Source organism: Mus caroli, unplaced genomic scaffold (genome assembly GCF_978045245.1).
Source record: "Mus caroli unplaced genomic scaffold, Mus_caroli_1 scaffold_13, whole genome shotgun sequence".
NCBI lineage: Eukaryota > Metazoa > Chordata > Mammalia > Rodentia > Muridae > Mus > Mus caroli.
In genome coordinates, this window is record NW_028227268.1 from 36,931,307 (window position 1) to 36,957,090 (window position 25,784).

Below are 25,784 nucleotides of genomic sequence, written 5' to 3' on the forward strand. Positions count from 1 at the left end.
TCGAACTCAGAAATCCACCTGCCTCTGCCTCCCAAGTGCTGGGATTAAAGGCGTGTGCCACCACCGCCCAGCTTGAAATAATAGTTCTTTAAACTCCCTCAAGGAAAGCTGAAGTCAAGTTAGTACATCCAGAAAAGCTACATCAAGTATTTTACTGTATGCTTGCTAGCCCTGACCACAGATCCTAGCAAGCAGAAGTGTGTTCGTGTCAATGAGGTACAAAGGTAAATCCAATCCACTGAGCACAGTGCTCTAAAACCTTAAGTTTTATTGTTGCTTGCAATAGGAAACAGTCTGGGTAAACATATGCAGATTTTTTTCTAACTTTAAAATTTTACTTATTTACTTTATGTTTACAAGTGTTTTCCCTACATGTGTATGTATATATGTACTATATGTGTACCTAGTGTCCATGGAATTAAGAAGGTGTCAGATTCCCTAGAACTGTGATCCACTCTATGGTGCTGTGAACTGAAAACAGGCCTCTAAAGGAACAGCAAGAGCTTTTAATAGCCAAGCTACCTGTCCAGTCCCAACACATGCATTTTTAAAAGAATGATATAAAATCTAACTTGAAACATTCTGAACTTTTGTTGTACATGAAGGAACAATGACCATAGTAAAATGACAAGCCTAATTAATAAAGGAATATAAGCCAAGAAAGTTTTCCAGGCTTAGTCATATAATGGAGCTAAAGACTCAGTATACAAACTTCTTACCACTTGATGGTAGAATGCCTCATGTGTGCTTGAGAATCAGTGATTCTGCTCGAACAATCTTTGTTCTGTAGTGTGTAAAGTATGTATGAAGAGATTTTTAGTCTCTTAGACCTTCTTGTTTGTAAAAATTAGATGTATCATGTATTGCCAGATGTATGGAAGTGGGAGATAACTGCCCACTTTCACCATGTGTTCTCTGGGGATCAAACTCCGGCCTTTATCCACTCAACCATCTTGGTAGCCCAGAGAGCCCATTACAAGGCATGGCTTGGCCATTGCCCAAGGTTGGATCATAAGATCCAACAGAACAGAATCCATACCTGCAACTCCCTCTCCACCCACTTCTTTCTGCCTATACTCCACTATTTCATGAGGCGCAGTGGTCCACAGAACAAGGAACCCCATCCTTAACCTTGTGGCTGCCCTTGGATCACACCACAGATTCCGATTTCTCAACTCACTTTCTCAGCGTGGTATTTGATGGTACAGAGAGTGCCAAATCTAAAGTATTATTAAAACCTCCACTCAAATCTAGCTATTTGGCTCAATGAAATTTGAAAACTTCACAACCACAAGCTGTTCATTAAGATTATAACTTGTGCAAGAGTCAAGATGGTTTCAGAGCAGATGCATAAACTTCCTTCTGCACCCGATGTCCTGAAGGTACAATGTTCTAATCTCATCTAATCTAACACTGCCACCCCAAAGCCTCTTAAATGTAATGAAGAACACAGACACAAAGGGTTTTTTTGGTTGTTTTGTTTTGTTTTTTGTTTTGTTTTGTTTTTGTCTCCATGCACAACTGAGCACCACGACTCTGAATGTGAGGGGTTTTGTGTGTGTGTGTATAAATGCCCAAATAATTATAGGTTCAGGTCAAGAACTCCAGACCTCCAGACCATATTGCTTACATCTCCATGGAGGAAGGACCCTCCAGCATAGTTTTTATCCACCCTAACAGGGATGGCTTTTAAGTATCTGTGACACAAAGAATTTCATTCCTATAAGTGCCAGAACTAGAAAGCCAATGACCAGTCAGGCCTGTCAGTTGTTGCCCAAAGCAACAAGGACAAGATGGGAATTCATTGTTCTGGAATGTCATCTGCCAGCTGTGTTCACACATTTTCACCACCCGAATAGCTGATTCTCTTGGCTCCCACATGGCTCATTTCAGCACACATGAATTTGAAATGAATATTTGATCAAGTAGGACAGAAAGAGATTTAGACTTACTGAGGTGTCACCATAATGCACTTTTAAGTAATTCCAAGCACCAGGAGCAAGGTGTCTTAGGATTTATTCTTGGGATATTTGGGAAATGGACCTGTGATCCTAAATGAGGAGATTAAATGAGATAAGACATGTGAAGACACTGAATACAATTTTGAGCATCTTGCTGCCTATAAACTGCTTCCTGATAGTGTTTCCTTCTGTAGGCTGACGAAGATCCTACAAACGTCTCACAAAGCCTGATCTACTATGAGACAGGAGTCTCATGCTGACAGGGAAAGTTGAAAAATCAGCTCCTCTTTCCAATGTCCAGTTTTATCAAAACTGAAAGCCATCACCCAAACCTGGGGAAAGAAAAATACAGTTGGTTCACACCTGGGAAGAGAGAGTGGTGCATTCACACCTGGGGGAAGAGAGAGAGTGGTGCATTCAGACCTGTGGGGGGGAGTGCATTCATACCTGTGGAGGGAGAGAGAGACACACACACAGTGGTGCATTCACACCTGTGGAGGAAGAGAGAGAGAGAGACAATGGTGCGTTCACACCTGTGGAGGGGGGAGAGCATGGTGCATTCACACCTGTGGGGGGAGAGACAGTGGTGCATTCACACCTGGGGAAAGAGACAGGTGGATTCACATTTCTTTCTAGCAATTGCTCTCAGAATTGTGCGTTGATAGCCTCCAGTAGCTCAGTAAAATTCACAGCCCTTCATATATTTCTTTTAACCTTGTAAAAGCCCCTCCCTACCATGTCTGCAAGGCTTAGATGGCTACTGGCAACCACAAACCTGCTGGTGAAGCTGCTCCATTTCTGGTCTACTCTCTTCATCGTTTTGCTAAGTTTTGACCTGTTTTTGAAGGCCTGGTTCTTTCAACTACCTTGGTATGCTACCTTCAATTATTTTTCTTGATTTCTGAGACAGGGTGTTTCAGTTACTTTTCACTTTCTGCATGGAGACACCATGATCAAGGCTACTTATAAAATAAAGCATTTAATTGAGGGCTGGATTACTGCTTCTGAGGGTTAATCAGTGACCATCATGGCGGGAGGCATTGCACCAGGCATGACTGGTGCTAGAGCAGGTAGCTAAGGAATACATCTTTTGGGGGGGGAGGGGGGTCAAGACAGGATTTCTCTGTGTAGCCCTGGCTGTCCTAGAACTCACTCTGTAGACCAGGCTGGCCTCAAACTCAGAAAGCCGCCTGCCTCTGCCTCCCAAGTGCTGAGATTAAGGGTGTGTGCCACCACTGCCTGGGGATCTTATTCACAAGTTGGAGGCAGGGAACAATGGGACTGGGACTGGGACTGGGACTGGTGTAGGCTTTTGAAACTGACACACCTCCTCCAACAAAGCCATACCTCCTAATCTTCCCGAAACAGTTTCTCCAGCTAGGGACCAAGCATCCAATCCCATGAGGCTATGAGGGCCAATCTCATCCAAACTATCACACAGGACTCATGTAGACAGAACTGGCCTGGAACTCCTAATCACCCTGCCCCAGCCTCCCTAGTCACAGTCATGCCTGGCTCAATGAAATATCTCTTGTAACATAGTTATACATTATACTTTTGACTCACAAAATATATAAAAAGTACTTCATTATAGATAATGAAGACTGAAAATAAAATATGCTAACATGTTAGCATCAGGGACATTAATAAATAAGTTGTATTAATGATATAGAAACATACCAGGTAACAGGGAGATTGAAGAAGGTCTAAAAAAGGCATAGCTCTGAGGGGCTGGAGACATGGCTCAGTGGTTAAGAGCACTGGCTGCTATGCATTTAACAATCTGACTTCTTTCAGTACAGGCTCAGGGACCCCTCCTGTCTTGGCCTCCTATACTGTTGTAACTACAGCATGTCTGGCTACATTCAGTATCTTTTTGTGTTTCGTTTTGTTGTGTGTGTTTGTTTTTTGAGAAAGGGTTTCTCTGTATAGTCCTGGCTGTCCTGGAACTCACTCTGTAGACCAGGCTGGCCTCGAACTCAGAAATTCACCTGCCTCTGCCTCCCAAGTGCTGGGATTAAAGGCATGCGCCACCACGCCTGGCTACATTCAATATCTTAAAGATGGCTGCTCTACAAAAGTACAGACATGATGAAACCTCGAGCAAATGTCATCTGAATTTCAGGTCGAGTATTCAGTGTGTGTGTGTGAATTCATACATAGCAGTGATTTACAATCAGTTTTTGTCAGAATTCCTTTGTATTGATCCACAAACCACCCATAGAAGTTTCATTTATGCATCTTACACCAGTCAGCATTTAAAATACTTATGTAATATTTAATCTTAAGGTTAATAAAATCTTTTATGACAGTTTTTTTTAAAATTTTTTTTTGGTTTTTCGAGGCAGGCAGGGTTTCTCTGTGTAGCCCTGGCTGTCCTGGAACTCTCTCTGTAGACCAGGCTGGCCTCAAACTCAGAAATCTATCTGCCTCTGCTTCCCTAGTGCTTTAATCCTCCAAGTGGATTAAAGGCAGGGGCCACCAATGTCTGGCATGACAGTTATTTTTATGTAGCTAGGGCTGACCCTGAATTTACAATTCTCCAACCTCAGCCTCCTTATGGCTAAGACCACAAGATACATGCCACTACACATAGCTAAAATTCTTATAGATTAAAACAGCCTTTGGTTGAACCATGTCAAGAAAAGTTGGCTACACTCAGGCCTGTGATGGAAAGAACAGATCACTAGCAGCATCTTAAATGTTGGATGCTCTATTGATGTGAAGCTGACACCTTAGCTCCAGTGTGGAATCCAACTACCAGTTACTTTTCCTTCCTTATAACATTAAATTGTTTGGGAAGAAATACATAAAAACCTACTACAGAACAACATGAATTTGATCATTTGAAAAGAGCTGCATCTTTCATAACAATGTATGCTTTACTATATGATCTGAGAAATTATACTAGTTAATATTATCACACATTTAACTAGAAATCTCCTCAAGTATTGGGTCCTAAAGGGAGGACAGTAAGATACAAGGTTCTCAGTTTTCTAATTTTCAGTAGAAAGGTCTAATTTGATTTTTAAAATTATTATTATTGGGGGCTGGTGAGATGGCTCAGCAGATAAGAGCAGTGACTGCTCTTCCGAAGGTCCGGAGTTCAAATCCCAGCAACCACATGGTGGCTCACAACCATCTGTAACTAGATCTGATGCCCTCTTCTGTAGCTACAGTGTACCTACATATAATAAATAAATAAATTATTATGATTATGATTAATCATCTTTCTCAAAGTGAAAGAAACATATTTTTAAAAAAATCACCAGCCAGGCATGGTGACGTATGCCTTTAACCCCAGCACTCAGGAGGCAGAGGCAGGCGGATTTCTGAGTTTGATGCCAGCCTGGTCTACAGAATGATTCCAGGACAGCCTGGGCTACACAGAGAAACCCTGTCTCGAAAAAACAAAACAAAACAAAACAAAACAAAGCATCACCAAAACACTCACACACTGTTAACTGGCCTTTCAAGGAGAATTGTATTCTTCAAAAACACTTGCCAAGTCCAAATCAACTCTAATAATTAAATTATTATAGTAGTTTCTATCAGTACAATAGCTAGGTGCATTCATTCTTGCATTAACTAGTGATAAAAGTACAAGAATCTCAAATCATTAACCAAAATGCTTTAAGTATATGTGTGAAATGATTCAATTACATCAAGTTCCAAAAAAGCAAAGCTAATTAGGTGCATTAGAGTCAGTGCTGACATGGTAACTCCTTTATTGATAGAAATATTCTACTGTTGGTCTGAATGGTCTTTATATGATTGTAAAGATTCACTGGGCTGTATGATTAGCATATGTAAAAAGTAGGAAATTGTACAGTAAACTTAAAAATGCCTCCAAGTTGACCCAAAGCAAGTCAGATTTCCAAGCTGAAACAGACTGTATAAACCTAGCTCAGTTCTTCCTTTAAGAAAGGATACTTTAACAAGGGTTTTGTTCATTTATTTGCCACTGGGTCACGCTAGCTGTCCAGGATCCGCTCATATTCATGGGTTCAAGCAATCCTCCTGCTTTACCGTCACAGGGAGCTGTGGGGACACACACCTCGGAAGTGCTTTAATTATGAAATCACTTATTTATAGGTAGAGCTGTGAAAGGAGTCCCAGCGGCCCTTGTTCTTGGCACCACAGCTTCCAGAACTAGTCTTTTCTCAGGGACAACCATTTTCATTTTGATTATTTCCTTTAGCCTTTTCTGTGGCCATTCTCAAGCACGTGCAGTAGAGTATCAGGAGACCAGGTCCCAGCATGTTGTCTTGGACACAACTGAGAACAGCATCACACTAACAATTTAACACTCATGTCACTGAACAGTCTCACTATCGGGGTGGCACTACTGCCTCAGGCCTCCAACTCCATGAATATTCCAACCTCATGCTTTCCTTAGGCTCAAACAGAGGTTTATATTTTGTTTTTGTTTGACCTAGTCTCTAAAACTTACTTTTACATTTTATACAGATGATAGTGTTCAAAGAATGAGAGCAGATATATTGCCCATACTTGAGCATCTCTGATTTAAAACACTAGTCTTAATAACTGAGTTTGGTACATTCCTCCTCAGAAGGGCTGCTCACAGGTCAGCACTGAGCCTTCTCATTTCACCTTAATTCTCATTTCTCCTTAATCCTCTTATTGTTCCAACACAAGCTTTGAAGACCTAAGAGACAAGCTTAGAGTTTTCGTCACTTTATAATCACTCGCAATGTCTGGAACTTGCAAGCCTTATCATTTTTTCAAAAAAACTACCTTTGTATTTCTAAAGAACGTTATATATTTTATATTTGGAAATCACCTTAGGAAATTACTGGAATACATCTCTTAGAAGAGAATCCAAAGTCTGTGTAGGAATTCTCATTTTCCACTTGAGAGCTCAGAGAACAAGAAGCTAGGTAAGAAAAGAGAACTTATTGAAGATTTGAGCATGAATATAAAAATCCCAGCTTCTCAGTCAGCTGTAGTTTTGTAGCCACTGACCCACACTGCTGCACCAGGTAGACCTTCTAGTCAGCACCTTAAATGGTTTAGGATTATGATGGCTAAGAAGGTCTACCTCTGATCCGAATGGCAATTGTGGATCAACTTATAAGCTCTGTCTCCTCCGAATGCAGATCCGGAATATCTGTCCTTTAATCTCAGTCCTTTGAATTTGTTGGTAAGCATCAACCTCTAGGCAAACTAGGACACAATCAGGGTGACCTGGATCTCCAGAAGCTCTTCAATTTAATTATGCAAATCAAGAAACTATGACACCACACTGACTTTAAAACAAGATGGACAAACCAAGGAACAAACAAGCGCATGTCTGTGCTCCCTGCATTGGGAGGGCTGCAGCAGGACCGCTGGCTCTACATGGGAAGACTGACTATAGGAGGGGGAACGGAGAAGCTAAGTTCAAATGAGACACCAATTAAAATAATAGGTATAAACAATGAGAAAAGTAGGGTGTTAAAAGTGAAAAAATTTATAGAGAAAATGTGAAGAAATTAACCTAAGGCTTTGCTCAAAAATATTATTTATTATTTAAAACCACAGTTTCTTAAATTATTTGGGTGTGTGTGAATATGAGCAATCAGGGCAGACCTATCTGCATTGGGTGGCTTGTGCCGTAGGGTAAAAGTGCACAGATTTTGCTCCATAATGGTGCTCTTAAGATGGAAACAGCTCACAACCAAACACAATGTCTGCTATCAGTCACCTGTGGCCCCAGTGAGACGCTAACATGCACATGCGTGCAGAGACAGGGTTCCCTGTGCTTAAACCACGGAAGTTCACAGGCTTTGTGTGTGTGTGTGTGTGTGTGTGTGTGTGTGTGTGTGTGTGTTCTACATGTTTCTCTACATGAAGGAATGAAATGGCAATAAGTACGTGGCAAACTGTGAAAGAAAACTCTTGAGCGAATTGGAATAACATCCAGCTTATCTCTTTTGGTGTCAACATATTGTCCTTTGTGCGGTGCCACATCACACACAAGACAGCCAAAATAAAAATTTCACATACAAGGTTTAAGACTCTTCCCCCTTTATTACTTTACTTTGTGTGTATGAGGTTTTGGCTGCCTGCATGTCTATGAACCACATCTGTGCAGTGTTCACAGAGGCCTGAAGAGAACTCTAGATCCCTTGGTACTGATGGTGGTTGTGAGATGGCATGTGAGTGCTGCAAACTTAACCCATGTCCTCAGGAAGAGCAGCAAGGGCTGCTAAGAGAAGAGACATCTTTCCAGCTCCCAATTACAAGGTTTAAATAAGGTATTTTCACTTTGAAATTTACTGTCAGAAAAGTGTCTCGTGTGTGTGTCTTTGTAAGGTTTTTATATAAAAAGGTTTCCCACCGCGAGTCAGATAGAGAAGGTTCTGTCCCAGAAACTGAAGGCCAGCTCTAACACATGCCATAGGAGAAATATAAATCCATCCCGTGAAGCAGTATAAAATGGAAGAAGGAAATGCAGAGCAATGAAGTCTAAAGGAGGAGCTCCCATGCTGTGGATGTTCTGTACGTAACAGTTCACCAAGCTTCAGGACACAACTCATTGTGTGGGCTGCACTGAAATCTGCACTTCCTGGTTCAGGGACACGTTCAACAAATTTATTGCCTTAAAAAAAAAATGATGGCCAGGCTCTTCATCTTCAGCATCGTCTTCTTGCACATGAAGGAGAAGTCTGACTGAGCCAGAACCTGGGATCCACACAGCACAGCCAAGGCCATCACGAATGGATTGGATGGGTTCTGTTTTATTTTGTAAAGGCCATGGGAAAATGGCACAGCCTTACCTCAGAGGGCGAGGACTATGGGGTGGGGAGCAGGGAACATTTTTTTTTTCTGTAAGTTTTCCAAGTTTGAATCACTCTGTGGCAATTTTTGAATGTGCAGCCACCCCCATTTCTAAAATAAAGAGAATCACTACCCTAAAAAAAAAAAAAAAAAAAAAAAGGATTAAAAAAAATTAAAGTATTTGGGATGGAGAGATGGCTCAGCAGTTAAGAGCACCAACTGCTCTTCCAGAGGTCCTGAGTTCAATTCCCAGCAACTACATGGTGGCCCACAACCATCTGTAATGGGATCTGATGCCCTCTTCTGGTGTGTCTGAAGACAGCAACAGTGTCATGTACATAAATAAATCTTTTTTTAAAAAAATAGGATCTATTCGAATTTACTCACAAATGTCTTTCCACAAAGAACTATAATCATTTAGTCTCACTGTGTTAAACATTTGCAGGACAGTAGTTCTGTTAATAGCAGTGGTCTGACTCAAGAAGATGGAGGCTGGATACAGAATATTATATACTCAACCAAAGTAATGAACAATACAGACTCTTTATCAAAAGGGGCCGAACCATGTGAGGTGTCCCAGGAGAATAACACAGAAATCTGATTCCCCACGGCTAAGGTCTCTTTGCTCACTGTCCTGCTGGTTCATGAAGGAAACAGATTTCAAAAGGAAAAATGGGCCGAGAATAAAAACAGGGCTTAGGCACGGAAAGGTTGCAATTTCAGAGGGTCAAGGCCACAGAACAACAACCCACAAACTCTCAGGCTTTGTCAGTGGTGGAAGCAGATCAAGTGTGAAAACCTACTACTCAGTGCTACTCAAAAATCAACCTAAATTCTGTTTTTGCTACATAAACAAACAAACAACAATACCTAATACAATGTATGAAATGGTTCACTGAACTTTTTCTGTATTCATGAAACAACTTAACCTAGAGCAAAAATTATTTTATGATCAACATAATATGTATTATTACCTCAGGTTATCATATCAAATATGCCTAACACAAGGTAATCACTTTATCAACACATATTACAAGTACCTAATAGTTTGAGAGCAAAATTAATAATATTGTAGAGTTTAAGAATATAACAAAGGCCAAATAAGGCCTCATCTTTTTTTTAAAGATTTATTTATTTATTTTATGCATATAAACATCTATACACTGTAGCTATACAGATGGTTGTGAGCCTTTATGTGGTTGTTGCGAATCGAATTTAGGACCTCTGCTCAACTCTGCTTCCTCAGTCCCTGCTCACTCTGGCCCAAAGATTTATTTATTATTATAAATAAGTACACTGCAGCTGTATTTAGACACATCAGAAGATGGCATCAGATCTCACTATGGGTGGTTGTGAGCCACCATGTGGTTGCTGGGATTTGAACTCAGGACCTTCGGAAGAACAGTCAGTATGCTTACCCACTGAGCCATCTCACCAGCCCATAAGGCCTCATCTTAATCAGCACTCTCTGTTAGCACTGGCAGATCAAGGCTACCCAAATGTTTGTTCCTTATTGATCTCCAAAGTCCGATCTGATGATCTGATGCAGAAACGCCAGTATGGCTCTCACTCACCTCCCTGCCTGTTGCATGTGACAGCCATATTTTCAACTTAGAGCAGAAAAACAAGAAAGAACTTTCTAATAGAAAACCCTACATTAAAGTTAAGGTATAAACCTGGATATAGACAGTTTGATAAGATCTAACGTACAATCAATGAACCCAAATGAGCAAATAACATTAGAAAACAGGCAAAGCCTTTGCATGCTGAGCTAGAGTCAAGCAGCAGTTTTTAACGGTTCCCTCTCTCTTTCAGTTTAAGCCTCAATCAAATCAGCCATTTGTGGGGATTTTGAAACCACCAAAAGATTAAAATTTGCTCTAATTCAACCCTTTTGACTACTGTGGAATTACTGATGAATGCACTTGTGGGAAACTTGGGACACACCCCTCCTGTGAGATCTTTAGATGTTCCCCACTACAGCAATGTTCTCCCTTTCTAACTGATCTTAGACACACAAAAGCTCATTACCACAAACAACTCAGGGATTCACCAGGCTTTGCTGAGAACACCTCTATAATTCAAAGGATGCAACTGTCACCGAAAAAAATCAGAAATTAATGCAACACATGCACAGGCTGATTGCAAGGCTAGGAAATGAATAACTGTACTAGATATAGCAGGGTTAAGCTAATGAATTTCTAGGCTTCATGATCTCCACAGTGAAACTAGCTAAGACAGCATTTGGACTGTCTCCACTGCCACACATCAGGCACGCTGATACTCCACAGGTTGAGTCAATTGAATCCATACATTGTATTTACGCTCTCTGTGGAGGTTGCTGCTTGACATTCCAAGTGATCAAAGGCAAACAGTCATCAACCCCCTAGCCTTCGGTACCATGTTCATTACATTTAATCAAGGGCCAGTTCCACGGCCCACCCCCCACTCACAGACACCAGGAATGTTTGAGTGCCCGGCAGTTTTCAGTAGCAAACAGAGGCACACTGCTGTAAAAAGACATAGAGAACTCCAAACAACAAAACAAAGGAGGAAAGAAAATAAGCATCATCCTCTATAATGTATAAGAAAATAAATTTCAAGAGCAAAGAAATGCTGTGTAAGCATCCTACCTGAGGCAGCGTCGGTCACTGTGGAAACTCCCCTTCGATCAGAGACAGCACGGGATGACCCTGGCATGCTGACTGGGTCAGAGCGGACAGGCTGGATCCTGCAATGCAATTTAATTTAGTTCACATATGTTACTGGCAAGGAAACTGTCACTTCCTACAACAGACCTTAAATCATGAATGCTGGTATGGCTCCATCCATTCAAGAACCCTACCCTTTACTAACAGACAGAAAAAGGAGTCTCAGCCCCAAACTCACACACAAAAGTAAAGTGCCAAGAGCCTGCCATTCTCCTGCCCACCCCACTCCAACCTATTGTTAACTCGTGGTGTTTGGTGGCTTAAGAAAGGAGTTGAAAAGTTAAAACCGAAGTAAAAAAAAGTAATAGAACTGAAAAAGAAGCAAGATACTTTACAGTGAATATTTTCCAAAGCAAACATGCAAACAGCTCTGATACTCTTCAGTTTCATGAACAACATCAAAGAGAACAGCAAAAGTTCAGGAATGTGTGTGTGTGTGTGGTCTCTTTATGTAGTGTAGCCCTATCCTGGAACTCAATGTAGACCAGGCTGGCCTCAAACTCATTGAGATTATTCTGACTCTGCCTCCCCCCAGGGGTTGGGATTAAAGATGTGCACAACCACATTCTGCCATAATTTAAAAAAATCTGAGATACGCCCCCCCCATCATCACTGATAGTTACTTTATTTAGAAGGATAAGACAGGGTAACAGGCTGTGTTATGCCTGTTATCACAGAGGTCAGACCATCAGCTATTAAATAACTTCCTTAAAATTATCAATAATAATGTAATAATCAACTTGAACCTCAGCAAACTGACTTATTAAACACAATTATCAAAAGGCTATCAAAAGAAAGATAATATATAAATGCTGAGTCTCCAGCGGCTTCAGAACAAACACTATTAAGATAATAACTACAATTGAAAGGTCTGCGCACCAGGCAATGTAGAAGAATAATGCATGTATGTACTTCTGACAATTCACACGGTGAGGGTTTACTGCATATATGCATAGTGCTATTTTACAAGCAACAGAATGAAATGTAAAATATGAAGAAGAGAGATGATAGACTGTGGTGAATCAGATCACACTACACTGTGGCAATATACTGTTCACAACAACAGAGTCATCACACGACAATTTGGCACCAAGGAATCCATTACTGCTCACATTAGATGGGCTTCTCTTAGAGGCAAGGCAGGATCTGGATCTGTTCTGCTATGCAGACCAGGCTGGGTTTGAGAAATCTACTGCATTTCTGCTGCGATTAAATGTAACTATACCTTTAGAATTAGAAGTAAATGGGCAACCACACCCAGCACAACACCAACCTTAATGGTATATGAAGCAAAGGATGGTGTAATGAACAAGAAGAATGTATTGTGATTTTTAAAAAATGGATGTCATAGTTTTAAACAAACAGTGAAGCCAATGTCCTGCCATGTGACCAGCGAGGCCAGAAGGACTGAAAGCACACATGATTTCCACGGTGCCCACAGGGGACAGAGTCTCAAATTCCCAGATATACTGTGGGATATAAATGGCATAACTCAATGAACACATGTTCTGGGAGAAAAGAGAAGTGAAGAATAAGCCTAGGCCAGGTGAACTATATCACACCCCAAATCCCAGCATTCAACAGGAGGCTGAGGCAGGAAGACATCCACAAGTTCAAAACCATGTGGACCACACAGTGAATTCCAAGATAACCTGGGCTACAGAATCAGTTTCTAAACAAAGAGGCAAATAAAAATTTAAAAATTAAGAAGACACCCTGGATTCTGACTTCAGCAGCATCTGAGTGGTTAGTGAAGGCAAGACAGCCGGGGGGATGAGAGAGAGAGCTAATGCTTAGACAGTTAAGTGGCCAATGCTCTGGAGACCACCAGAAGGAAAGTCAGGAGGGCTTTTATGTCTCCGCCCCTCTAGACATGGATCCCATTTAAATTTTTGAGAGTCTAATTTAATTTAGCCTGGCAACAATTTTGTTTGTTTTGTTTTGAGAAAGAGTCTCTAGCACAAAGTCCTGCTAGCATCAAACTCACAGAGATTCAGGTGACTCAGTTTCCCGTGTTTGAATTGAAGCTGTGTGCCATCACAGCTAGCTTAGCTTTATTATTTTTAAAAACTGTTATTGCTGTTGACAAAGATAAAGCCATTTTGTCATGTGATTAGAATATAATTTCCTATAATTTTATTGTAAAAGATATACAAGGAAGGTCAGAAGGCTATTTTAAAGCCAAATCTCGATGTATAACAGGTATTTTTAAATTTTGCACAGGATGTTCTTATGCCCTTGTACTCACAAACCACGAGTCGTGACTGCTGAGATTAAAGATGTGGGCAACTACACCAAGTCAAAGCTTATGAACTGACTGGTAATTCTGCTGACGGAGACACAGACTGGACTCATTTAAGGTAACCCACTACCACCTAGCCATATTCCACTCTGATTTGAACAAGAAGATAAGTAGATATTGTATTACATTAAAATGAGCCCCTCAGCACATTCACACATATGCACAAAGCATAAATTGGCTGGCTTTTTAAAGTGTTCCATTTAAGAACTAAAATATGTGTTGCACTGATCAGCTCCTAATCGGTGACAACAAATGACAGGTAACATATGGAGTCAGCAACAGGACACTGTGTCAAAAGGAGATGTGTGAACACTGACAGGACACTCATCTCAAAGGAAGACTTGAATCCTGTCTTGCACGCAACTTCCTGTTTCCCCTCTCCTACCTGAGGCTGTTAAGATCTAGATCATCCGTATCAAAGTCCAAGAGCGGCTGTGGTGTGTCGCTAGGTCCATGCGACTGCAACACAGAAGAACTAGTTGATGAGACTGTGGTCTGTCCTGAGGATTGGATGGTTTTGAAATGAAATTGTGGGCCCATCCACAGGCGCCTATGGGGTCCGGTATGTGTCACAATTTCAACCTGAAAAAGAGACACAGTCATGGTTTCAAGGTACTATGGCCTTAACACCTACTTTCCATCTGAGTGAAATAAAGACAGTCAGAACGCCCAGAGCAAAATACAATCAACATTATGGCCTACATGGGCATTTCTGAAATCTTTTGACCGGATTTCATGGACATTAAGAATAAACCGTAGGAGGCTCGAGAAACGGCTCAGTGGTTTAGAGCATGCACTGTTCTTACAGAGGACTTCAGTTAGTTCCCGATACCCACAGTGGGTGCCTTCCAATGGCGCAAATTCTAGATGACGCAGAACTCTTTCTGAATTCTCAAGTATATAACCCCATACACAAGCATATTAAATTATTTAAAATTAAATCTTAAAATAATCAAACTGTTCCCACAAGAGCCATATATAGTAGGACAAAAACCCCAATACCAGGGATGAGAAGCCTTTTGAATCCTTGGTCAGCGTTCTCTAGGAGACTCACAAAACATTATAGACTATGGCTATTGCCCTGGTATGTGATCAGATGTGAAAGGAAGACACCATGTACTTCAGACATAGAACCCACAGGGTCTGAGCTTGATTTGACCTGAAGGTGAGTACCCGAGGACCAGCTTTAATGCACCAAATTTGTCACGTGAGATCCCAGCTACACAAACCAGCTATGATATTTATGAACCACAATTAATGACCAGCATGTTACAAAACATTAAGGGCACACTAGTGGCACCTTTGCCTTGGTGGTAAGCAATAGCTTGCTAATTGGACCAAGACCTGCTTAAAAAGGAACATCATTCCTGGTACTGAAAGCCCAGCCAACCATCTGGGACTACACCAGGCATACAACTGTGAGGTCAACCTACAGCCTCCACTTTACTAGGCCAGCACAATCCCTAACTATACTTTCAATATTTATCATTATACCTACAGGTAAGTTACTTCTCAACTTTCATCAAGGAAACTTCTCTTTGCAACGGAAGAAAGACCATTACAGAAAACTATAAAATATCAAAATGCAGAGTTGGAGAGCCCAGTCCCAATGAATATATATCTACAACAAAGGCTCAGGGATGATTATGGAAGAGGAAACTGAATGATTCTAAGAGCCAGAGGTACAGGAAGTTTGCTGTGAGATTGTGTCTTCTACAAAGGGTATGCCCATGAAGTCTCACCAATATGGCTGCCTAACATAACCTAGACAAGGATAATACCAACAGGCAAGCTAGTATGGAAAGGGGAATATTCATAAAGCCTCAAATCTACACAAAATACTACAAGCAACTAAGGACTACCGAGGGGGGGAAACAAAATAGTCTTTCCTAAGGAAGAGCACACAAATGACTGCCAATACTAAATGGTCAGCCTGGAAAAGATACAAGTAACATTATACAGATTGAGCAGGCTGTATTCATATTTTTGTGAATAAACATGCACTACCATCACCACCACCACCACCACCAACAACAATTAAAGAGAAAGAGGCCATGGAGTTTAAAGACAATGGAAGGTGGGGGACTTGTACATAGGAAGGCTTGAAAGGAGGGAAAAGAAAGGGAAAATAATGTAATTATATTATTATCTCAAGAAACATTTAACCCCAAATTGTAGAAATATAAACACATTAACATGCCCACAATATACATACCACATCATGTATCCAAAACCACAAAAATCCCATGAAAGGAAAAGGAGCTATAGATTTGAAAATGTGGGTTGTCTGTCTCATGGAACTACTATGAGGTCCTTAGGGACTGACAAATTTGTAGATTTAGCTAAGTCAGTAGTTACCCCATGTGGGCATGCAATGACAGTGACTAAAAGCAATCCTTTCAAGTTCTTGAAAACTGTGCAGTTATTTTTGGCTCTCCAATGCTAAGGTAAGGAATCTAATAATTCCACATATGAAGCTGCTTCCCATATATAATACTGTAATGTATTGATGTTGCTCTCAATTATTCTTATATCTAATTTTATGTAAGTTTTATTTATGTGTATGGATCTGTGTGAGGACATGTCACATGTGTGAACATGCCTAGGGAGGGCAAAAGATAGCACAGGATCCCTAGGAACACAGTTACAGGCAGCTGTGAGCCACCTGATGTGGGAGCTGGGGACTCAGGTCCTCTGGAAGAGTCAGTGCTCTTAACCACTAAGCTGTCTCTCCATCCCTCACATCTATTTTTACATAAAGGAGCTGTTATGTTTTCTCTCATGTAACCGACACTTGATCACAATGTTTTCTCAACTGTCATAAACATTGACAGAGGGATTTACCCACAGTAAAACAGTAATTCAAACTTTTATAAGCATCACGCTCCATGTAAAGGGTAGGGGAGTTGCTAGGATTATACTCAACAGTGTGAGAAAAAAAGCAAATTGAAGACGGGGGGTGGGGGACGACCCAAATATCACTACAAATGATCTTTTGAATAACAGTTTAAACAAATCTTCAGGAAAAATCAACCAACAATACTTCTGCCAAACTTGACAGCGCTGTATTCACCTCTGTGAAAAGGCTTTATGAAGTGGCTTCCCACATTCCTTGAGTCCTTGTCCTGATTGTTTATATTTAATTATGTTTCTCAGATTATGACAATTGAGTCTGAACAAAAACACAACTGACAAGGTTTGGAATGCGGTTGTGTGCAAGGCTGAGAGGGTGCAGGCTCCCAATCGAAAGTAGGGAAAGACAATGCAGATCAAGGACAGTGGTTTCTGGGAGTTGCATTCAGCAATGTAAATTAGGCCACAGATAAAGAACTGTGTGTATTTTAAGCTCCAAACCATGAGTGTCACAGAGCCGAGAGGTAAACAGATGCCTGTGCAATCTCACTGAGGCCAATAGCCAGATGTTGCCATGCTCACGCTCCTGTTGTGTGCAGGACGAACATATTGTATACACTTTCACACTGACAGCACACATTACCCCTGCTTCTAACGGAAAAGCTGAAGTGAAGGACAGTGGTTTCTTTGACAGAGCTCTTGGACCAAGCCTGTGCACAATGGGATATTTTGTCTTGAGATCACAAGGAGAGGAAGGGCCTCAGCATGTGGGGAACTGGACCGCTGATTACAGAGCATCTGTGAGAATAGCTGCAGTCATGGAATAAATACACGCTATGTAGAAATGGTTTATTCCTCCAGTTTCTAGAGTCACTTGAGCTTTCAGGCTATCTTCCCTGAGCCCACCACAAAGGGTTCCACTTCTCAGAGGCACCTGTCTGATAAAAGCTGTCACACTGGTAATGTGATACAGGTCATTATCCTCCCCTGTGATGTCAGACTGGAGACAGACACAACAGCATCTGTAAAGAAGTCACTGTAATCGCTCCCCTGTGAAATCTGCCCAAGTCTCTTTTATTTCAAAGTGCTTCACTTGAAGACCCAGTCACCTGGTAAGGGAAGGAGTGGCTGGCTGAAGCTGTTTTAGGAATGGTTTAGAGGCCAATGATCACAGCACGTCAAGGACAGGAATCCCAGCAGGAACTATGCACAAAATAATGTTCAACTTCCCTTACAAACACATTTGGACATTTGTATGCGCTACGGCAAAGCAAACACTGGAGATAAATGTCAATAAAATCCAATGTGTGGAAACTTACAGCAACATTTCTGAGACATTATTTTTCTCATTAATTTATTTATTCACTACATGTGGATTGCAGACCCTACCTTCTCTTAGTTCTCTCTTCCCCTTCTCCTCTAAGAAAAGGAGGGCCCCTGTGAGTATCAACCAACCCTGATACATCAAGTCACCACGTGTTTATGCACATCCTTTCCCACTGACGCCAGACAAGGCAGCCCAGCTGGGGGAACAGGATCCACAGGCAGGCAACATAGTTGGAGGAGGCAGTGACAGCCCCCTCTCCAGTTGTTAGGGGGCCCACATGAAAACCAAGCTGCATATCTACTATATTAAGTGTGGAGGACCTAGGTCCAGCCCATGTATGCTCTTTGGTTGGTGGTTTAGTCTCTGGGAACACCAAAGAGTCCAGGTTAGTTGACTCTGTTGGTTTTCTTATAGAGTCCCTGTCACCTCCTGGTCCCTCAAACCTTCCCCCAACTTGAGACATTCTTTTTTTTTTTTTTTTTGGTTTTTTGGAGACAGGGCTTCTCTGTATAACCCTGGCTGTCCTGGAACTCACTTTGTAGACCAAGCTGGCCTCAAACTCAGAAATCCGCCTGCCTCTGCCTCCCAAGTGCTGGGACTAAAGGCATGCGTCACCACGCCCGGCAATTTGAGACATTCTTAATATGGAAATACTCATAATACCCAGTGACCAATTCTTTTCGTTTTCCAGTAAGGAAAAGAATAAACACAGATTTCTGTTCTCCCTTATTGTAGTAGCCCCGATATGTTTACCTGGGAAAGCCATTCTTCATCTTCCTGTCCACTATGGTCAGAGGCTAAGCTGTCATAGGACCCATGTCGAGTAATGGGGCCAGGACTTCCAGGGGGAAGAGCTACAGGAGAAAGAAAAAAAAAAAAAAAAAAGAAAGAACTTAGACCTTTGTGCACTGGAGATACAAATAATAACATAATCAGCTCAGATAGATTCTATAACATAAAACACAGGAGCAATTCAAAGAACTAAATGATCACACAAGTTCATAGAAATATTTCCCAGTTAACAGTAAATGCTGGCCAGGCATGCTGGTAAATGCTACTCAGCTACTCAGAAGGCTGCTGGAGAGGATCTCCTGAGGTTGGCTGGGGCAACAGGAGGAGGATTCATTAAAACAAACAAACAAACAAACAACAGTTGTGGAGACTGAGTGACAGGAAGAGCAGAAAAGAGCAACTAAATCCATCGGAACACCCACAACCTCAGTTCACTGAGGTGACACACCTGCCTGCTGGAGGGTGGCCGGCTATGGATTCAAAGAACCCAGAACCCATTCATAAAAATGCATGACATTTGATTGAGAAACACTTTCAATCACAGCAAAAACTCATTTATTCAGATATTGTCTTTCTCGGCTATTTCAAGTAATTTCCAATAATCTTCAGCACTAAGATACAGTTGAAACTAGTCTGTATTCTTCTACAAAGGGAACCTTTAGTTAGTAAAAGCAATAGACTTCTTTTTTTCATTTACTGGTCTCTGCTTGTTGGAAACAGACTTTTAAAATGCAGCCCAGGATGGCCTCAAAGTCACTATGCAGCTAAAGTAAGCATGAATTTTGAACTACACAGGATCTTACTGTGTACCTGTGGCTGGTCTAAAACTCATAGAGAACCTCCTGCCTCTGCCTTCTGAATGTCAGACCCAGGCTTGACTTTTTGCTGGGACTACAGCATCTGAACCAACACTAGGATTCTGCAGTGCTAGGAATCCAACCAAGGGCTTCCTGCACACTAAACAAGCACTGCACGTGCAACCAAACATTTCTAACAGTCCCTGAGTTTACGTGTCCACAACCTCACTGCTCTTCTTGAAGGTACCATTATTCCTGATTTCTATGCATCTCTCTCCATCCCTACTTTAAGAAAAGACTTCATTTCAGGTTCACAGTAAAACTGGATTTCTCCCTCCAGAGAAAACAAGCAATGGGGTTAACTGGGAACAGAACAAAAGAGAAGATATGGGGTACAGGGGAGGGAAGGCAGGAGATGGGTAATAAAGAGTCACAGATTATGACAGGAAACAATCTCACCCAAAATTTCCTTAGGCTAAACTGCTAAAAAGAAAATGAGCAATTTAAATATTCTTCGTACAAATTCCATGAAATACTTAATACATACTCCCAAGTAATACATACTCCCAGTAAAGGTGATGCCAATCTTATTTGATGATGCCAGATAAGGTATGGAGAGAACAAACTCAAGAAATAGATAGAGGAGGAGGAAGAGGAGGAGGGTGAGAAGGATGAGGAGGAGGAGGAAGAGGAGGATGAGGAGGGAGAGGAGGAGGAGGAGAAAAAGACAATGACGATAAATGACAAGATATGACTCAAGGCAAGATTTTAAAAAGCCCATAAGACTTTATCTGAACTTGTTTCAAGAAAAGAAGTAAGATCTAATTTAGTAGTTATGGCCAAGCATGAACATAGTGTTGAAATGTAAGATTTGCAATCATCCAAACCATGAACTGCTAGCTCTTCAAGATCGTGGCTCTCTAGCACAGTCATGCTGATGTTTAGCAAGAAGCCCAAATGATCACAAAGCCACAGAGCCACATCGTTTATGAGGGCAAACAAAAGAGTAACATAACAATTTTCCATTATTTTCCATTGTTCCAACATTCTTCTGGAGCTAATTCTGTTATATACTGCCCAGATGTTAAGTCGACTGATGTTCTCAAGAACAATGCTCCTGAATCATTCATCACCTTTGTTTGATGTTTGTTTGATTCTTGTCACAGACAGAACCAAGAGGAACCCTCAATTTCCTGTCCTCCATTAAGTGTAAGGCTGAAGCTTTCTATTCTAGATAAAGTAAGTGACAGCAACAGATGGTTTGGCACTTCCTAGGACTTATGAAGGTGGCAGGGACGGACTTTGGGCCTGGCTGCAGTGGAACCACAGCCAGAAGGACAGGGGCCTTGAGCTGGCAGTTTATTGGTTTACTGTACTATTGTTATCTGGATATGGGTATGCTTGGAATTTCCCACAGGGGTGGGGAAGGATGAGGAAGTGGGGTGGAGGAGGAGCCTCTCTGTCCTGTCTGCTTTACAAAGGAAGTAGTAAATATTCCAAATATACAACTCAGAAATGAATTCTTTGTATATGTGAAACAGTGACAATAAATAAGTCTCCTTTAAACTGCCAGAAAGACAAGGAAATCATGAATTTGAATCTCCTTCATGGAGATTTTAAGAAGGCCTTTTGCTCACCAGTTTACTCTGGAAATATCACAATATAGAAAATTAAAATAAAGTGTATTTTTCATATTAAATGAGTATCTGGGCTGGAGAGATGGCTCAGCTGTTGAGAGCATTGGATGCTCTTCCTAAAGTCTGGGGTTCAATTCCCAGGACCCACATGGCAGCTCATAGCTGTATTAGCACCTGTTCCAGGGATCCAACACCCTCATACAGACATACCCAAAGGTAAAACACCAATGTATATACAAAATAAAAATAAATATATTAGAAAAACTAAATGAATATCCTTTTTTCTCCCCTAGACTTATTGACATTTTAAATGTTCTCCAATCCCAGCAGGGAGGGTATTCAACATTTATGTCTTAGGGAGGGAATTAACACAGGAGACATTTATCTCTTAGGAGGGAGGTCACATGGAAAAATAACTGCAAACGCTGAAGCTAGTAAGAAGGGAAAACAAAAGTCAAAAGGAAATGAACTTGGACTATACACTTTCGTTAGAAATGAACCCAATCCTATGCTGAGTGATATGGAATGTGCTTGGGAGTTGACAGAATCTCAACCACTCTGTTAGAAACTGCATCACTGCTGAATGGATTTAGGAAAGCAAGACAAACATCTGGTCTATCACCATGTCAAGATGCTCACTTCAGCAGGCAGAGCATTTCCTACACATTTAAAAGTAGCAGGCAAAGTTCAGAGGAGCAAAAAACAAGGAGCAGAGACTGGTTGCTAGGGAACACTGTGTATTGATAACCAATAATCTCATTAGAAACTAGCTGATACCAAAAGGGATGAAATGTCACCAAACCTTATGTTACAGCTTTTTTTATACAAAGTTGAGATGCAACGTTAGAAAGGATTGCAGTGAGTCATTGTTCACATTTTTAATAATGTACACATAAAGAACTACTGTAATTTCAAAATGAGAGTCTTCCTTTAATTCATTTTTATGTATGTGTGTATTCTTGAGTGTATGTTCATATATAAGCCTCACACATTCAAGGGCCTACAGAGGTAAAAAGGGGCTTATAGATCTTTAGGAACTAGAGCTATAGGCTACAAGGGATGCCATGTGGGTGCTAAGAACTGAAACCAGGTCCTCTACAAGGGCAATAAGCAGTGTTATCTACCAAGCCATCTCTGCAGCACCAAAAATGAGACTATTCTTGATCCTACTTAATACTTTGTGTATCTTGCAAGCCCAACCTGAAAGAAACAAGACACAGACCAACTACCTGAAGAAAAATCTTTAGCCCCTTTACAAACATTTATCAGCCTTATTCTTTTCCTAGATTTATTTTATGTATATGAGTGTGTTGCTTGCACGTATCTATGTGTACCACATGCTGTGCCCGTTACCTTCCCACGGAGGTAAGAAAAGAGAGTAAGACCTCCTGGAATCAGAGTCACAGCTGTAAGCCAACATGGAATGCTGGAACCTCTACGAGAGCAGCAAGCGCTCTTAACACAAGCAGCCTTTCTAGTCTCTTATCAGCTATTTTTAGATAATAAACAAAGAAAAGGAGAAGGAACTTCAAGATATACAGCTCACCATTTATATCCCTACTGTAGCTATAGGGGTTAACAGTGCGTCTTATCAAGCTACACGCAAAGGAAATACTGTCAAGTTACTTTAAAATAGCACCAGGCAGACACAGGATGAGCACATGGTTACATGGTAACTGTGAAGCAGACTGTTTACAGTGTGTGTTCTCAGAGAAGCAAACATGCAGAGAGCAAGTAAACAGAAACAACAACAACAAACCTCACCTAGTGTATTTTGATGTCACACATTGACTAATTGCAAGAGACTGAGATAAGGAAGGACTGCTCACAAACACAGCTGACCTCACCCAACCTCCCTTCCCAGGTGACAGAGTCCTTCCTATTTTAAAGCTATGCTGAAAAACTGAACAAAATTTAGATCTACTTAAGAACACAACCAACAATTAGAAATGCACGTCAAGGTCGGGCCAGCAGTGGACTGTTGTGAGTACACTTTAGATTCAGGGTCAGAGCGTTTGTTTTCCATACCCTGTGAAATCCCCACCCCACAGAAAACGATGAAAAGCCCCTTGAAGCTGAAGTCCTTAATGAAGACCTAAGAAGCCAATAATGTGCCAGCAGTTTTGAGTCCTTTAGGTTATTTCAGGGAACAATGAGTCTTTTTCTAGCTACAGAGAACTTTGTGAATTCGATGACATCATGCTGCCCTGAATGAAGCAGCTCCCACTGAAGGTTCACCCAAAGGGCAACAGTGATAAACTCTCATTCAAGGACAAACTTTCACATATATTTGGTTCTTATTAAAAGCAGCATTTCTTTAGTGCGCCTACAATGTGAGTGTGCTTTGAAGCAAACTCTGCTTCCAATGAGAAAGCAGCACTTCAGCCTCCAGGGAGAACTGGTGGGCAATGCAGCTTCTTCTTGTAGAAATGAAAATCTGCCTCTATAAACTAAGTCTCCAGAGCAGACAACCAGCAAAGTGAACACGCCATTCCCAATGAGCCAAGCATCCCAGAAGGAAACACGACCACCGTCTGTGCCTAAAGTAGTAAAGAGTCCAAACACCTAAACGAGCCATTTTATACCTATCAACGTAACAACATTTGTTAATTTTCAATGACTATGAAAAAAAGGAGAAAGTTATCATCTAAAAAGATAACACGCCTAGAATCCCTGAAAGCATTGTTAGTATCAGACTCCACTGCTATAGACACCATGGATGGAGCACCAGCAGCGCACTGAATCTGTGAGGTTGCAACCTCATTTCCGGCCTGCTTATTAGCAGGCATGCTTTGCAACAGCCCAACAGTGGTGTGACAATACATACTGAAACAAGCATCTCCAAGGTTTATATTAAATGGATCAATGATCTTCCCTGCACCTAGGCCCTAGGGTACCATAGATGCTCACTAATTAATTATTAAAGTTTTCTAGCATTCACTCATTGCCCATCTCTGGTTTCACTTTCCTTTTCTTCCACATTCCCAGAAGAACAGTCACCAGCAATGTATAATTAGAAAAATGACATATACTTATTGTCTGCAAGAGAATACACTTCCCTGAATAGCCTTCAAATTCGGGTACATCTTATCCCTCTCTCGCCAGTTTCCTTTTCCAGATTCCCAAAGTCTCATTCAACCACATGACTAAGAATCTTTCATTTGTTATTCTTGTTGCCCTAGAGGTCATTTTGCATTGTGTGTCTGGACAAGTGATATCTGGAGGCAGCCTGGCAGGGCTCAGTACGACCGACCGTAAAGATCTCATAAAGTGAAGTACATAACAGCCTAATGGACTGCCTGCCGTTCTGGCCAGATCAGCAACTCTGCTGAACAAAAGTTCAAAACCATCCCAACTTGGAACTGAACAGACTTTGGCAATGTCTTCAAGACATCTGCAACTAAGGTCAAGGAAGAGCTAGATACAACCACATGTCCATAATGCCAACTTAATATGTGCATCTGCAACTCACTCAGCAGAAGACTTCAACACACACACATGTGCAATGACAGCATGGGAACTAAAAAGTAAGTCCTCCCTTACCGAAGGGTCTACAAAATCTTGCTGAGAACTTCTGAATTAACACTATCAAGTTACAGTGTGGGCACATACAAAGGGGCATGGGTAGGGGGTGGGGGATGGGGCACTGGGAGGTGAGCAGTGGGGAAAGGAGGCTTAGGGTGCAGCTCAACAGTAAAGTGTTGCTCTAGCACATGCAAAGATCTGCATCCAGGCCCCAGGGATTGAAATTAAAGAGAAGAGGGGACAGAGGCAAAGGGAGGAAGAGGGAGGGAGGGAGGGAGGGAGGGAGGGAGGGAGGAAGAGAGGGAGGAGAGAGAGGAGAGAGACATAGACTGATCTGAGTTGATCAGTAACAGAAGCTACAACCTTACAACCAATTACTTTAATTCACATACATGCATTATAGTTGTACTTCTTACACCAATAATCAGGTCTTTATTTTACAGTCAAAGATTATAAATGTGCCAGACTTTATAAAAGAATAACGTAAGAAAGGGTATATACTTTGAACTAATGAAAAATGAAAGAAACACTCATTTGGCTCTTTAATAATCGGACATCAAGATTTTGTACAAAAAACAAAACAAATTCTGGGGTGACAGAACTTGTCTGGAAACTCCGTGGCCTGGGCCTGATCACCAGCACCACGAAACACACCCACAAAACCAAAAGGGACCATTTACAAAAGCAAAAATCATTTTGCACAGAGTTAATGCAGTGTCTTCCATACTTTACTTGTTTATTGCTGAATATTATTCTAGGAAAGTCTAGGTCATTATACAGCAGAAAGAAAGAAAGAGATATTTTCTCTTGCATAAGCGAAAGAGGCAAAGTTATCTTGGCATGAAAAGAGAAAAGCTTTTAGACTCTGGAAGACACCAACATTTTTAACCCATACAAAGGAACACATTTCAGAATCCTTATAAATAATCATTAAAGATACACAACGTGTTCCTTTAGGTCCAAATAGATCAGTTAAAAACACAGAAGCAAGAATCACTAACAACCACCTAAGGGCTCTGTCCAAAAACAAAAGAACACTCTCCAAAGCTGACCTTCTACTGTGACACAAGGCCAGCCGCCAGGAGCTCTCCAGACC

The 25,784-nt window shown here is 41.2% G+C and overlaps 1 protein-coding gene across 8 annotated transcripts in view; it reads right to left on the reverse strand.

Annotated features, from left to right (window-relative positions):
• Window positions 1-25,784, reverse strand: part of Bcas3 (BCAS3 microtubule associated cell migration factor) — a 481,599-nt gene that overhangs the window by 238,020 nt on the left and 217,795 nt on the right. For all 8 annotated transcript variants that reach the window (XM_021178140.3, XM_021178141.3, XM_021178147.3 and 5 more), the window contains 3 exons: window positions 18,691-18,791; window positions 14,143-14,339; window positions 11,378-11,475 (listed from right to left, as the gene is read on the reverse strand). In XM_021178140.3, coding sequence (XP_021033799.1) covers window positions 11,378-11,475; window positions 14,143-14,339; window positions 18,691-18,791 — 396 coding nt within the window. The remainder of the gene's footprint in view (window positions 1-11,377; window positions 11,476-14,142; window positions 14,340-18,690; window positions 18,792-25,784) is intronic.